The sequence below is a fragment of the Nansenia antarctica genome, assembly GCF_963989245.1.
Source record: "Nansenia antarctica genome assembly, chromosome: 9".
In the NCBI taxonomy this organism is placed as follows: domain Eukaryota; kingdom Metazoa; phylum Chordata; class Actinopteri; order Argentiniformes; family Microstomatidae; genus Nansenia; species Nansenia antarctica.
The window spans coordinates 18,868,562-18,885,603 of record NC_137679.1 but is presented as its reverse complement, the minus strand read 5'-3'; the positions used below and the strand labels follow the sequence as shown (position 1 = coordinate 18,885,603).

The window sequence follows — 17,042 nt, the reverse complement described above, 5'->3', positions numbered from 1 at the left end:
TGCATGTTCAAACTTCATGTAGAGGCATATTTCACTGGGTTTTACAGTCAATGAAACTGTAAAGAAATAAATGTACAACTCAGTTAATACAAGCGAATCATCAGAGGTCCTGAGGTAAACCAAACTGTAGCTCAGAGTCATTCTTGATCAACATCGCATCGTTGGATGCAGGCTGGCCCTGGCGGCTCCTCCATGCCTTTACCCCTGGCTCTGTGATTGACAGCACCATGTGCTGCCCCCCCTAGCCAGCACAGTGCACAGCCCCTGTCAGGGGGGTGGCAGACACACAAGCGAGAGAGCGGCTGGCTGCACCCCAGCAGCAGGGGGGCATGGGGGGTGGTGTGGGGGTGGCGTGGGGTGTGTGCAGGGGGTTGCAGGTTCTGCTAGCACTGGAGCGTTGTCATCGGGCGGAACCGGGCCGTGCCATTTTCAAAAGGAGCCCGCCCTTTCATCCAGCACGTCCAACGGGGCTTACCTCTTCTTCCGCGGCGGGCCCTGGACGCCAGGCGCTCTCAGCTCGCTGTACTGCACCTGTAAAAACAAACAGGAGTTTGGTCGGAGGCAGGTAATCTGAGCTCAGTGGAGCGCACAGTAATGGCTCCCCTGAGGAGAGCTGGTGCAGGGGAAAGCGAGGCGGGCTCGCCTGTAATGAATCATTTTTTAAACACAGGAGCAGAGGGGATTAATCACAGGGAGGAAGGATTTGAGAAGTCAAGGGTTCCGTACCCGCGCACGGCCCCCCTCCTCCGCCACGATTGCAATATTAGAAGCAGACATCAAATGTTGAGACGACCTGCCAGCCGAGGGAGTTGTAAACTGCATAATCGCTCATTGCAAGTTGTGTCCTTTTGTACGAAAACTTTGCTTACAACGCTAAGAATAGCTTCAGACAGGCGCTCCTTCAGCTGGAGTCGGAGCAGGCATCGATACGATGCTCACTCATACGTGGCTGTGCAGGACCTCAAAGTTGACTTTGATTTCATTAAAAAAGTAGACGGGAAACTTTGACATCTGAACTTACACCTCTCTTTCCTCTGTTATGTTTGGAGAATTACGAGGTTGAACATCAAAGATTGTCTCAAGTTTCAATGTTTCCTCTCACTTTCTTTCCACAGATGCCTTCACATCTAAACATATTTGTGAGATGAATCAATATGAAACTACTGATCTTTAGGTTTCCATTATTAACTTACAGTTAACAGTACAGTGTCTGACAATCAGTACAAATATAAAACATAATGCCCATATTATTCAAGCATATTAAAGGGTGATATTTCAAAATGTTGTAGTGTACAATAATGTATAAGTAACAGGGCGAAAAACAATCTGAAATGAAAACAGCCATAATGTGAAACAGATTGATTGTTGGAAAACATTTAGAAACCGTAACAAATGAATACAGCACAAGTTGATACAAAAATTGCTCTCAAGGCATTTTTGTTTTTGCTACAACAATAAATAGTATTTTGTTGAATCAAGGTAGAGCCTCCATGCTAATTACTGAGGCCTGATTATTAGAATGGGAGCACGATAGAGGGAACAAAGTGACTGCCGTCTGCATCAGAACATGAAACTGTCCTCAGAACTGACAGCTGCTTCATATTTTAGGACAGACACGCTGCTGTCAGAAGTCCTGGTTTGAGGGGGGCTTTGTAGTTTTGCACAGGCACTAATTGCCAAGTCATTTTCGCAGCAGACAGGAGTCCGTATCCAGCCTTTGTGGTTCATGTGTGCCCACACCTATCCTTGGGTTGAGGTTCAAAGGTAACAAAAGCAATCTGCGGTCTATTGTTAGGATTGTTGTATGTACAGTATATGTGATGTTGAGCAACATGATTATTCTGTACTTCTGTAATGATGAGTCAATATGAATGTTTGGTTTTGTTCTGTTTATGTTGTCATAATTCAGGACATAACTTTCTTCTGTAAACCAGGCAATGTACGGTACTGTCTCCACAGAATTTTGGGTGCGATTCATTTTCAAAACTTTCAACAATGTATCCCACTGGAGAGCAGTCATGTTAAGGATGGTGAATTTAAATAATCTTTTTTTTTGCCAACTTTACTCAGCCAAATCTCACAGTCACAGAGGCTTTTCTCCAACAACATCAGTGAATGTTTGGCATTGGCTTACAAGAGGGAGCACATCAAGGGGGCAGCAGAGAAAGGCACTGGGGGTGAGAGTGTCTTTCCCGATACAGACAGTCACGTATCCTGGCTGAACACTGTCTGTCGAGTACCTGGGAGAGGAAGGCGCTGTGTGGTGCCCTACTTCCTTCCCACGCACGGTTCTCAGTGAGAGAACAGAGAGCGGATGAACACCCACCACTAGTTACAGCACCCTGGCAGCTATCTTCAGCCCTGTGATGTAACCGCAAATGACATATCAGCCATGGCTAATATATGATCACATATGGCACCCAGCAGGACGGCCGGGGCTCACAACTACATTAATTGACTCCCCCCACCCTGATGTGACGGGGGGCTACGTCAGAGTCTCTCAGCTGACAAGAGTCAGAGCTGCTGAGCACACCAGCCTTGACCGAGACGTCGGGGACCCCTCCGCCGGCCCCTGGCCAATCACTGGCCCCCGACGCCACAGCGCTTTTATCACAGAGAGACAAAACTGCTAATCAGGGACGAGGCTGGAGCGTTATGGCTGAGGACAGATCAGAGTAGACCCCATCCAGGCACCCGAGCGACGGCATCAAACCACACCGAGAAATAATTGGGCCAGGGGTGCTTTAAAGGCGTGAGTCCATTAATAATCAAACAAAGCCAGAGGATATATTTCCCTGACACTTGGGAATTCTGTTAGAGCAATATAGAGCACATATCTTCAGGGAATTCCCTCCTCCTATCTGTATGTAAAATTGAACCCTTACCTTTTGAACATCAGAAGGCACCCTCTTGAGGAAATCCAGTATTTCATTATTGTCAATGGCATACGGGTTACGGAGCTTCTTGGTAAATTTGTTAACGCCTGTGAAAACAAGAACACATTAATAAATAAAGGTGTCATCCAGACCTGCATATTTTCCTCACTGGTGTGTATGTGTGTGTGTGTGTGTGTGTGTGCGTGTGAAATTCCACCTTGTGATGCTATTTCAATTGATCCCCAGAAACCAAATTGAATCGGAGGCATATCAATAAGATGTGGAGTCGTATGGACAGTGCAATGGATATCTAACCTAAATAGATACACATATAAACGCACGCACACACACACACACACACACACACACACACACACACACGCACGCACGCACGCACGCACGCACGCTTTTGAACAGGGCCTCGTGGCTGACTGCAGAACAAACGTTTCAGTCTGTAGCCAAGGGCCGTTTGGGTTCCTCAGAGTCCATGCATACAGTACACAAGCCACAAGCATTGTGCTCACCTACCGCTCCCATCACTCCACAACACTCTTTTACCTTGTCTGTTTTATTCGCTGCACTCCAATCATCTCCATTAAATATACAGTGTGCTTCATTGTGTTGCAAAACAGATAACAAACAAAACAGATACTTCCGGGGGGGGGGGGGGGGGGGGGGGGTCATTGTGTAATAGGACCATTTATTCATAGCCGAGCAGCAGAATTTCAGGTGCGTCAGTGTGTAGACAAAGAACCCAAGGACCTAAATATGTGCAAACCACATGAAAAGCCTTGCCTTGCAACCACAGAGATGGGGGTTAACTGGGGAGGCAGGAGAGTGTATCAGTGCTTGTTGTTTGATATCACATTCGTATTGATTGTGTTGGAGCCTGCGTGGAACTCCAGGAGTTGTGGGGGCTAACTGCTGGAGGAGGAGTTCCTGTTCGGGGCAGCGTCTCCCCCCCCCCCCCTGACCACAGAGACGACTGTCTACCTCCATATGACTAGAACGGATAATGAGCCGCTGCACCAGGAGCCCACAGACACACACTGCCCAAGGACAATCATGTGTTCTTATACAGCCTGATGCTCTCTCTCTCTCTCTGCTTTGTTCACACACAGACCCTGGGCCTCGCCTGCCTAGCTGGCTCTGGCGGCCACGGCGGTTACAGCCTGCTGCCTGCACTCCGCGCCCCCACAAGCGGGCTGATCTCTTGGCATTTTGCAGAGGTGTGGGGGTGGCTGAATTATTACATGACTTCAAGTCAAGGCGATGTTGGATTCCTAGTTATAGGAATAACAAATTGATATTGTATCGCTTATTTCTTGTCTTTTTTTACAGCCAAACCCATTCATAGTACTTACAGTTAAGAAACTGAACAGTGCGTGTTAATTGACTTACCCCATACTAACAGGACGTAGCGTAGCGGGATGTAGTACACTACCACTGTCGCCACGAAGAGAACCAAGCAGGCCAGCCAGGACATGAACGGGACTGACCAGTTGAAAGTGCTGTGGATGAAATATTGTATCAAATTAATGAACAGTATCTTTATGACTTGCTTGTTGCCAGATACAGACCATACCACACTATCAATCAAAACACTGACGCTAGCTTACCCAATGCATTACACACCCCAACTTTTACAGCCTCCACTGAATAATGTGATATATGTAATGGGATACAGTAGGACAAAACTTACTTCTTGATTCGTTCCCCCATGCTGGCGATTTCATCCATAATGGTCTGGACGGTGATGACAATCTCTTGCACCATATGGATTTTCTCCATCAAGCCTTTTTTCCCGGCTTCCTGCAAATACACAGACACTGATGAGGGACTCTGTACTGTTTGTGCGTGGATTGTTTGAGAAAGCAGACAAAGAGCATGAGTATTTCATCTATTGAATGGCCTATAATGAGCAAACTCTACATCTCTTCAGACTATGCTTTTGAAAATGATGCAGATTCGACGTCAAGGAGCTGTCAAGCAGACGGCGGCGAGGTTTAAGCCTTTGTCCCACACAAACAATAGAACTGCTACACACAAACAATAGAACTGCTACACATCTGAAGCCCAATCAGAGATTAACTGGAGGGTGGAGGAAAAAAAGGGGGAAAAAATACATAAAAATGGCCATCAGCAATCAGCAGGCAGCCTAGACGACCCAGGCAAGAGAGTGCATGGGCTTGGTAACTCATGGGGGGCACGCCAATCCACAAGTCTCCATGGGGCAGGTTTGGGCTTGTTCTTATAATACTATCTCCCCCACCTCTGAACAGCCCAGGCTGCTTTTCCTCACACCTCCCTGTATGTGAGAGAGCAGCACCTCGACCACCCCAGAACACAGGGTGTAATCATTGGATGTGTTCTCACTCTCACAAGGACTCTCATCTGATGTGAAAGGACGTTGAGTACGATGCTGTAGGTTCTCTTTCAACACCAATACACAGCATATGCTAGGCCTATGTGTTATAGAGTATTCTTCCTTTTTGTATTGACAGTAGGAACATAATGGTACTCTGGGTGTGATATGATACAGACCTACTATAGAGAGACCAGATGGACTTGGTAAAGCATGGAGTCCATTTTCAGGGCGGGGGGGGGGGGGGGGGGGGGGAGGGTATTCTCAAGTGAGTTGAAATAGATGTGATCACATCACTGCTGGTAAAGCAGCACTGTGAAGCTTTCCAGAGGGAGAGGAGAGGACTGGAAGATAACTGAGTAATGCAAACTAAAGAGGGGCTGAGAAGCCTCACATCAAAAGGAGGAAATAATGACAGGAATGATGACAGAGAAGAGCGGGGAGGGGGAGAGAGGAAGAGAGTGGGGGGTGGGGGGTGGGGGGAGGGAGGGAGGGAGTCGTCTGATGGACTCTAACAGGAGGCTTGGAGGATGTCTTATGTGTTTGTGTTAGAAAGCAGTCCCAGGCCCGGGCCTCGGCACATTGACAGCGTCCAGACAGAACGCCTTTATCAGAGCCTCACGAGACAGCCCCTGGGGAAACACGCTGTCCACCAGCCAGGCAGCCACAGAGAGACTCCCCACTGTCAGTCCCCAGTCTCCTCCTCAACAGGAAGAGAGCAATTCCCACACCAGCAGAGTAGCCCCCCCCCCTCCCCCCCTCCCACTCAGACCCACCAGGCCCCCAGCTCTGCATGGAGAAAGGATGCTCTGCTCAGTCCCTCGCCAAAAAAGGAGAAAACATCTCAAAAATGCTCCGTTTGAGAGATCCATAAAGAGATTACCAAGCCTATCATCTCATCGTCACAGAAAGGAGAGTGAGGGAGGGAATACTGGCCTAGGCATCATTTAGGGGTCGAGACTCATCCCTGCAGCAGGGGCATGGGGGACCTTCGACCTCTGCCTAATGTGCATGCAGATCCTTTACTGCGCATTAGGTGTTAATTGAGCTCTTTCTCCTGAGCTCTCATTGAAAGCAGGGGAACTGTTTGTGCCCGCTAAAAGCCATTAAGATCCATGTCTGTGTGCGCCTGATGGACTGAGAGAGCCGTGCGTGGGGAAATGATAGCTCACTGGATATGGAGCCTCATCAGTTAGGCTCAGATTCCCTTTCATATCTCTATCTAAACTTGTTTAGGGCCCCCCCTTTACATGAATTAGGGTTTAAACCTAATAAGAGATAGGAACTCTTATTTAACTGCAACAGATACACGTACAGGGTAAATTTAGCCAGAGAGCTTTTTTCTTCCTCAGGCAGAGAAAAAAGAAACAAAAATGTAAAAGAAAAGAAGGGGGGCGGAAAAAAAACATAGTGGAAATTATTTGAAAGAGACCGAAAGATATATGGTAAAGTATGCATCAACAAGCTCTCATGATTATCACCATTCATCTCCATAAGACTCTTGAAGTCCATCATCTCCTAGGTGACGAGCACTGGACGTCTTTACTACATGACTCATTTGATGATACTCCTTATCTATGTTCATTTCCATTTTCAGCCCACCTACAAAACTATTCTGTGCTATTGGAAAACAAAAAATAAACAAAACTGTTCCCTCTGATGTGAAAAGGGATGGGCATACTGGGGATGGATTACATGAATTGTAAATGTCTAGTGATTAGAAAACCTGTGTCAGATCATATTCTCATTTCAGATAAAAATTGTAAAAGCTACCTTTTAAGGAGGCATAATGGAGAACAGATTTGATCTTCTGTACAAAGGTAAATACAAATGTACTTTCACAGGCATGTTGGGCATAATCAAAATCGGGAAAAAGCTCATTTAACATTGCTTTAATTTGAATAAACGGCAGCAAATTTGAATATTCATTCAAAGCTTGACTGAATATTTCCTCGTGACTTATTCCACAAAGGCGAGAATGCGCATCGTAATGGAAAACACCTGTGTTTCTGGCATAGGTTCTCATACGCTACTCAAAATGAGCTACAGTATAACAAACAAATGAACACACAAACAAAACGCAAAAAAGCAAAGCGGTTCCCAGAGCCCATTCTGGTTCTACCTCACATAATGCACATCAGCGGTTATGACATCAGCGATCTGTCTGACTGGTGTGTTGAAAGTGACCCAGTGGTGACTGTGGTCTGAAAAGGAGAAGAGAAACCAACCCTACAGGTCGGTCAGTCTGGCACCCCCCTCAACCCCCCCTACCCCCTAACCAACCCCCACAAATCCCCAGAGCACAGCTCCAGGAGAAATTCCCCTTCCCGAAGACCAGCAATGCCAGCCGAGCCAGGGGCAACAGGAGAGGGGCGTTTTATCTTTCTCTGTTTTGTTTTTTTATGTTATGATTAAATATTGTCTATCTGCACAATTGATACCTAAGGCTAAAGGGAAGTCACTTTGCCCACACATAATTTGTAAGCTGTCTCTTTCCCCGAGGACAGATTTGTTCACAGAGGAGTGGATCTGTTCTGTATTAGCCCGCCTGTAACATAGACCTTCTTCTCCCTTTATCGTCATGCCTTCACATTCCTAGTGCTCTATCTGAGGTCTACATGTTTCCTCCCTCCAGGGGGAAAATAGAGAAGAAAAAGCGACATATTTGAGTGGTAATAGTAACCTTCTCAGAGGGAATAGCCTTTATTCACATCGCAACGAAAAGGACTAAGGGAAAAAAGTAACGCCTTTGAAGTCATCAAATTTAACACTGATCACTCTTTAACCCTAAATATTTTTTGAAAGTAGACTTTGATATGAAGTGTAAAGCTACACTTGCTTGATCTGCCTGCATGATATCACATTTAAGTGACAGCAAAACCATAACAAGATTTTCAAATAAGCCACTTTAAATTAAAGCTGACAGCTTAAAACAAACATAGGCAACTGCTTAATTAGTAAATGAAAGGAGATATTTTATATTCACAGAGTGTGAATGGGCTTAGCGAGCTCACGGTAAACCTTTCAGAAAGGACTTCAAGGAACATAAATGATTTGGTTTAGGCTGATACCGAGCGTCGCATCACATGGACATGCATTTAGAAAATCGAATAGCTTTTTTTTGCTCTCTCTCTCTCTCTCTCTCACTCTGCTGTATCTGAAAGAGTAACAAACAACTAAAAAAACATTACTAGACAGAGACCTTGTAGAATAGAGAACAATAAAGACATGTTTATAAAGATCCTATTGAACGGTGTCACTATAAAAACACCACTCCATAAAAGCAGCACATCCTCATTCACTATTCATACACATACAAAATGCTCATAATATCATGGCTGTTTGTTTAAGAGCAGGGCTGCCTTTTCCTTTTCCATTACAGGCACCGTGCAGCTAGGCATACGTATGTGAATGTGTGTATGTGTGTACTGTATGTGTTTGCGTACGTGTGTATGTGTATGTGTCTTTGTATGTGTGTTTCTGTATGCATCTATAGTGTGTATGTGTATGCGTGTGTATGCACACACATATCATGAGAATCATACATGAATTAGCCTCCCTTCTCAGACAGGATTTAGAGGAAGGCCCTGTTGTTTAGTGGAGGATGTTCCCCTCCCAAGATGAAGGCAGCCTGCGGCCATCGCAGCAGAATATATTGAGCACATTATGGATATGATTCCTGGGCCTAGCCGCATAGCAGAGGGGTCATTGCTGGGAGGCTTTGCAGCAACTCACTACCCCACCATAAAGCAATAACACACACATCCCCATTAACTCTCTCCTCTCCTCTCCTCACCACCAAGCACGGGGATGAATGTCTAAATAATAAGGATGTATACACTGTAGGGTGATGCAACTTTGGGGGGAGTCATTAGAATAGCTGTATGTTAGCTGTAGAATACCTGTACGATAAGCTGTATGTTTTTTTTTCACTTTTCAAGAGATACACTGTCACATTAGCATGAAAAGAATATGTGACACGGTCTGGTGAAAAGGTCCGCATGCCAGCAATTCTCAAGTCGATTGAAAGCTGACAATCTGCACTTTCATAATCTGTAAAAAAAAATGTAACCGGAAAAAAACCTTGCCCTACTTTTCTGGTGACCGACTTTTCCATCAGACCCTGTCACATAGATGTGACTATATTTATATATACTATATGTCTACGACTATGACTATTAGGTGTGATTGTACGTGTGAATAATAATCAGGATAGAGTAAAAATCCCCGATAGAAACCATTCTGGTAAGTGTCTGCACTGCTGTACCATAGCAATTAGCCTGATTTGTTATTGTAGCTTAAGGTCAGTCTCATAACATCCATCTCATTTAGAAAAGTCTGGTGAAAAATCTTCACTTACTGCTCCAGTAATATCCCCAACGGCAGGCAGACTTCAATTAATGATACAGTTTAACGTTGATTTTGAGTTTCAAAGGGCTGGAATACTGCAGCAGAGCCCATTTGTAGAATGATACTGAATACCCAGTGGAATAGAATGAAAGGACTGAGGGGAGATGTGTTTGTTCACATGCTATTACTGTTTCGTAAATACTGTCCTAATTTGGAATGCATGAAATGTTCTATTCTTGGGTTCAGACGAGCTTCTGAGAGATGATTTCTATTGTAACTATGCAAAAGTCACAACTAGAACTTGCATGACTGCCGTTCAGGGCGCACTAGTATTTCCAACAGTGAGAAATAACTGAAATTAAATACCTTCTCATCTTCCTCTTCGTCATCCGCCATGGTCATGTTCACCTAGGAGAGAAAAGAGTGGTGGAGAGTGTTTTGAAATGGACAGGGACACGTGGGCACTGGAGCATTTTTAACAAACACCTAGTAATGAAATTCTCCTCTAGTACATACACCCCTATTGGGAGAGGCCTGTTTCCATAGAGACTGCATCACAGGGGTGACCTCACACAAAAGGAGAGGTGAAAGAGGGCCTTCCTCACAAGAGCACTGTCACAGTAAAGCAATCTCATTTCTCCACAACATAAACACACAGAAAAACAGAAAAAGAAGAAATAAAAAAATAAAAAAACATTTAATTTGGATGCTGTTGCCTAGATCACTGTACATCAAATCATCCCTGACCCTGTCGTGGTGCACGCATGGTGACATTGCCTAGGAACAGGGCCGTATTTCTGCCGGCCACAGGGTCACACAGAGGTGACAGAAGGCTCCGCACTGGATATGAGGGTGAGACCAGGCTTTAACATTGCCTGGGGACGGCATTTTTTTGCTGTTGTTGCCAGCAACCACAAACACAATCACTGGGCTGGGGACGTGGCAGCGTGAAGGGGATGTCTTCAGGGCCAGGCTGGGGCCCTGGCCGTCGAAATGGCTTACAACACAGTGAAATTGGAGGGCATTCACAAGTGTGAACAGCATTAACCTTTACAGATACAGGTAGGGGGAGACTTTATTTCCATAACCTAAGATACAGAAGAAGATAGTCTCACCGTCTTACCAATGGATGTGCCCTCTATCTGCAACAGTAGCGATGCGGCATCAATATTATTGTCCTAGATGCTTCAAAATAGTCAACACCAACATGGTAATAATAGCATATTCTCAATTATAGTGAGGTGTCGAGGCATCGGGTAGTAGAAAACTAGCAGACCCTCGTCTGACGTGTAGACGTCATGCTGTCACGGAGGCTCTCCACTCTGCTCGAGCTTTCTCCCTCTCCTTTGTTCTCATTCTCCTGGACCTGATCTTTGACATCGTAAACCACCCGATGCTTCTCTCCACCCTCTCAGATGTGCACTCTCCTGGCTTGCAACCTACTTGGCTGATCGCTCCTACCAGGTGACGTGGAGAGGATCGCCGTCCTCTCCATGAGCCCTCACCATTGGGGTCCCCCAGGGCTCTGTCCTAGGGCCCTTACTGTTCTTCCTCTATACCAAGTCTCTTGGCTCGGTTATCTCCTCACATGAGTTCTCCTACCACTGCTACGCACACTCAACTCTTTCTGTCTTTCCCCCCCTCTGACTCATAGGCGGCAACAGTGTCTCTGCGTGTCTTGCTGACATATCTGCATGGATGTCAGCCCACCACCTCAAGCTCAACCTTAACAAGACTGAGCTACTCTTCCTCCCCGGGAAAGTCTGCCCTCTCCAAGACTTCACCATCACAGTAGAGAACTCTACGGTGACCTCCTCCCAGACAGCCATGAACCTTGGAGTGATCCTCGACAACCACTTATCCTGTGCGGCGGACATCACAGTGACAGCACGCTCCGGCAGATTCTTCCTCTGCAACATCAGAAGGATACGTCCATTCCTCACCAGAATACAGCTCAACTCTTGGTTCAGTCACTGGTCATCTCCCGCCTTGACTACTGCAACACACTCCTGGCCGGGCTCCCCGCCTCTGCCATCAGACCTCTGCAGCTCATCCAGAATGCTGTCGCCTGACTGGTGTTCAACGTCCCCAAATTCTCTCATGTTATCTCCTTCGAACCCTTCACTGGCTCCCAATAGCAGCTTGCATCAGATTCAAGACCCTGGTGCTCACCTACCGGGAGGCAAAGGAAACAGCCCCTGCCTACCTGCAGGCAATGGTCACCCCACAACTATCAGCCCGTTCACGCCGCTCTTCCACCTCTGCTGGCCGACTGGCTCCAACGCCTCTACGCGGATGCGGCAGTCGCGCTACCCGTCTCTTCGCTATACTGGTTTCCCGCTGGTGGAACGAGCTTCTCACTGCCGTCAGAACTGCAGAGTCACTCCCTATCTTCCGCCGTAGACTCATCCCATCTCAATCGATCTCTTCAGGCTACACCTAAACTGTCCCACCTGAGATCTACTACCCCCCTGTACTGTTTCCCCAGTGTAAAAAAATGTACACTTCTTCTAGAATGATGACTGCCAATGGCTCCAGGCCTGAGCGTAGATGACTTTTTCCTGCTATGACTGGTGGATAGATGATTCACTTACTTAGTCAAATGTATTTGGTGTAAGTCGCTTTGGATAAAGGCGTCTGCTAAATGCCAAAAATGTAAATGTAAATGCCTATGATACGGGCTTGAGAAAGAGTTTGGCACAGGAAATGGCTGTGCTGCATGTTTGTGACTGTTGAGTGGGCGAGTGTGTGTATGTGTGTGTATGTGTATGTGTGTATGTGTGTGTGTGTGTGTGTGTGTGTGTGTGTGTGTGTGTGTGTGTGTGTGTGTGTGTGCATGCGTGCAGTACTGTTCAGGTAAAGCTGTGAGGAGTATATTACACTCACCAGGTCCTGATTAGAGCTGATCTTCCCCGAGGAGAGCTGGAAGTAGTTCCAGCCAATGAGCAGCAGCAGGAAGAGCGGCAACATGAAGAGTTCCCAGGTCCACACTGTGACCAAAAAGATCTGAAAGAGAGGAAGGAGTGGGGGGGGGGCAGAGGGTGAGGCTCACAAACAGAACTCTCAGTGCCCTCACAGTACACTGGGCCAGAACCAAGCCCAGGCATGACGTACAGTAACAAACCGTCCCGCTCTCAAATCCCAGTATGCCACATCCTAAAACAAACACAACGGGTTTACCTCCCGTGAACACAGCACAGCAGACTGCACAAGCTACACCGCACCATACTGCCTATGGCAACAGATCCTTAGTCCCCTCTCTCTTAGTCATGGGGAGGCAGGAGACTTTCAGGGGACTTTTGGAATGTTTCAAAATCCCATTTACTGTATCTACGCAGAGCAGACAGTGTGCCTTTCTGAAGGACAAAATGTTTGACAAGGATAGGCACGGGCGTCCTGTCTCGGAAACCGGGCACATCAAATCCTCTTAGACGAGGAGGCATCGAGACTGTCTGGCTGTGACTACGCACATATGGCGACCGGAGAAGCATTTGCAACGTTTACCCCCTCTACAGCGATGATACTGAGAAAAGCCATAACCCCTGGTAGAAATAAGATGGATCACACTGAATGAGTAATCCCTCATAATTCTGTAAAGGAGCGGCGCTAAGCACGGCGCACAACACCCACCGCACTTCACAGCAGAGCACTAATTGGCGGCTGCATTTAAACCCATTTAGTGACAGCCTAATGAGTCTCGCTCAAACTGAAATGATCAGGAATGTGTGAGGAGGATCACATGAGCAGGTTGACAGTGAAGAAGAAAAAATAGCGTCCCCCACCCCAAGTTTGCATCTCGAAATCTATTATGGTATAATTATGTGCATTTACACTTAACATATGGAACACTTCGTATACTGTGGGAATTCAACTTTTTCGTCCCTTTCACACATTTTTGTTTAACACAAGTTAGCTTTTTTTTAATTGGATATGTTTGTAATCAAGTCAAATGATACGCAACACTTTTTAAAAAAAACTTTGTTTAAAAACTGTTTTCTAACACGAGAAGCAAAAAGTGGACAAAAAGATGGAAAATAAATCCTTCCTGCGCCTCACATGTACCCAATGGAATGAGGGAGTGGACTGTTTTCTCAGTTGTGACTACAATAGCATACTGTGCCGTGTCGGTGTGTGTAGACTGCTGGGGGCTTGTTACAGTAGAAACAATATGTTAGACTTAGGCCTGAGACAGGATGTGAACCACCGGGGCCTTCAGGCCTCCGTTCAAGCCCTGTAAACAGCAGACTGCTTCTGTCATATCAGCCAGCGTCCAGCCCTCTTGCTCTGGGGCCAGTCTACCTACCGCCACACCAGGCCTGCCTGCCTGAGTTCAAACTGCCACCAGGGAAACGTGAACCGTGAGTAATGCACACAACACTGTGCCCCCGTCGCCCTAGGCTTCAACACAGTCTACTGTGGGTTTACCATTGTTCAACAATATCTGGGAAACGTTAAAGGCACCAAATAAATAAGCAGAAACACAGCGGGATGACCAAGATATCAAGATATAATATGAACAGTATGTTACCCGTTCTTTTTTTTTTCTCTCTCTCTCTCCATAACAGCTCATTTGAATGATGCAGCTACAACTAAAGCTGGTGGGGAAAAAAGTGATGGTAAACAATGAATATGCATGATGTGCAGAGGTAGCCGCAACGTGTCTCCTCTCGGTTATGAATAACCTACGTCATATGTTGTCACCTGCGTTCCCATGAGGCTATTCTAAAGCGACGCTCTTTTCACCCCAGAGGAATTCAGCCGGCTGGTGGACAGGTAGCCTGTCATATCCAGAGCATTCCCTTTTCTTTTTCTTTTTTTATGAAAAAGAAAGGCGGGGAAAAAAATTTGCTTGGAAACTGACATGAGCCCAGCAGGAATGTTGAACCCCCTTGCCCTCCCTGCGAAATCTGCTACATTAACCACTAAAGTCTAATTGCCTGGTCTCTGTCTTCCTGAGCAAGTCAACAGAGGGAGCCAATTCATTTCCTCCCAGGGAGTCGGCGAGAGAGGATCTGTCACAGGTATTCATAATCGCCCACTAATGCAAATTTCTGCTCACCACCAGCTCTGGCTTGGTGGACAAGATACAAGCCTCCAGAAATACAATATGTCGTGTCTAAAGTGAGCGCTTAAATGAGGGTATAAACCAAAACTGTCAGGGATATCTCCTCAATTCCTTCTTGCGGCACGGTGTGTCTGTCTGCCCATGTGTGCCGGATTTACATGGCTTTTTTTAAACACTAATAAAAAATGTTACTGTGAACATCTGGGAGAGCCTCTCGGATTCCTTCACTCAGGCGTACGAACTGTGACGTCCACGTCAGATATATCCCTCAGTAATGAGCGGAGGCACAGCATATACCTTTCCCCTGTCTCCTCACATTCTCTGTAGCTTCTGTGAAACGGAGACGGAACTAATTCCCCTCTAAGTGGTTTATGTTTTATTAGCAGAGAGCTGAGTGATTAAAGGACGTGGTGGACAAAGTGCAACCTGTCAGGCTTAAGTGTAAATTTATATAGAAAATAATCCACCTTTTAATTGGCCTCAAAGTTGGGCTCGGTTTCAGCCGTGAGAGCTGTGCTTTTTTTCCCCCCTTCATCCCTCAACAAATTACACCTGACAACGAGAACCTTAAAGCCCAAAACGCTACAACACTAATATGTTACATGGGTGGTAAAAACAGTCATTTGTTTCAAAGAAAAGGACATGAAGCAACAAACAAGAAAAGGCGAGCTAATAATTAATGATCTACCTGAGCGAACGTTTACATGCGGCAGAATTGGATAATGAACGACTTGTAATTGAACAAGTGTTGGTATGTATGTCTGGGAGGAGTGTCTCTAATGTAGGAAACCCTCCCTTGACAAACACCATTTAGCTGAGAAATGTCTGCAGGATTATGCATTGGGTGTCTGGGGGGGGGGGTGAATTAATAAAACTATTAGCGCTCGGTGGAGTAGGTGATGGAGATGCACTCTCCTTAGCCACCTGTAAAGGCCTGGAGAAGGGCCGACCCCGGGCAACGCCACTCTGCCAGTGGGGTTAAGAACAGGCTGACAGATTTGTTTTATAGTGCCATTAATATGATTCCACTAAATGCATTCTGCGCCTTCTCATGCAGATCCCCTGGCCAGCAGAATCCAGCACCTAATAATAAAGCACTCAGCGATTAAAAGTGTGAATAAAATAACTCTTAAAGCTGAGCAAGCATGGCAGCTCCCCACCACCCACACTCTCCCAGGAGGCGGAGAGAAGGAACCGCAGCAGGAACAAAAGGACAAAGACGCCCTCACCAAGAGTTTCTACCATCCTGCAAATTGATTAATGGGGAGAGGGGGGAGGGCCCAGTCTACCCACCCACACTAGTGACTGACAGACTAAACACCAGACGACCGGGCTGCCAAGCGCTGCTCATACACAGAGCCCAATGTAAACATCATGGTGCTGTAGATATGTGCCAAACTAGTTAGATGTACTGTAGTGTTAGAGTACACAGAATAACAGCATCTAATGCACTCAATGCTCCGGTAATAATAACACATTTAACTAACAGTTGAAAAGGTTATCACTCTTTACTCTGACTGAGCTAATGGCCATGCATTCAAAAGGACACAGTAATTTCAAAGATGACATTTTTATCTCCTCTTTGTCAATCCCACATATTTCTCTCTGGTTATGCTTGGGAAAGCCTCCCTAGCTAAGACAAAGCACAACACAGAGAGTGCCAGCTAGTATTATGGGGGTCAGTCATGGGGGCTGTGGATGGATGCCAGATTACATGAACGCAGCTGAATAAGTTTAACCAGGCTGACTACAAGCTGCAGGGGTATGTGTGTGTGTGTGTGTGTGTGTGTGTGTGTGTGTGTGTGTGTGTGTTTGCGTGTGTGTGTGTGTGTGTGTGTGTGTGTGTGCGTGTTTGCGTGTGTGTGTGTGTGTGTGTGTGTGTGTGTGTTTGTGTGTGCGTGTGTGTGTGTTTGCATGTGTGGTGTGTGTCTGGGGTGTGTACGTCCATATGCGTGTGCACATGCACTGAGGACAGAGACGCAGAAAACGCTCAAATATAAAACGAGGAGAAACCTCGCATAATCGTCACTCTGATATAGATGTACTTTTTCTGGGTGAAATCAAGGGCAGTGGGAGTAATCTGTGTTGCTTCCTCAATTAACCCCCCCCCCCCCCCCCAAAAAAAAAAGAAAGAAAAGAAAATGAGATTAATAATGAATCAAAGGCCCCGGTGGCAGCTCAGCTCACGCAGGCCTTTTTATTCAGCCAGGCCTGGAACAGAGAAGTCTGGCTGAGGGCTAATGTTGGGGACGACAGCGGCCCGGCTTTAAAGCAGTTGTAAACACAGAGCAATGAGACATGTCATTTGTGGTGAGCTCAGGCCAGCGCGGGGACAGGCTTTCAGGGGGTTTCAGGGAGGCAGGGAGGGAGGAAGCGCAGATAAGAT

At 46.3% G+C, this 17,042-nt stretch overlaps 1 protein-coding gene across 1 annotated transcript in view; it reads right to left on the bottom strand.

The window, feature by feature from the left end:
* Nucleotides 1-471: 471 nt before the first annotated feature.
* mctp2a (multiple C2 domains, transmembrane 2a) overlaps nucleotides 472-17,042 on the bottom strand; it is a gene marked incomplete at both ends in the record, with an annotated part of 35,795 nt that continues 19,224 nt past the window's right edge. Inside the window, 6 exons of the mRNA XM_080539597.1 lie at nucleotides 472-531; nucleotides 2,886-2,983; nucleotides 4,278-4,387; nucleotides 4,579-4,688; nucleotides 9,958-9,999; nucleotides 12,478-12,597. Of these exons, the coding sequence (XP_080395723.1) occupies nucleotides 472-531; nucleotides 2,886-2,983; nucleotides 4,278-4,387; nucleotides 4,579-4,688; nucleotides 9,958-9,999; nucleotides 12,478-12,597 (540 nt within the window). The remainder of the gene's footprint in view (nucleotides 532-2,885; nucleotides 2,984-4,277; nucleotides 4,388-4,578; nucleotides 4,689-9,957; nucleotides 10,000-12,477; nucleotides 12,598-17,042) is intronic.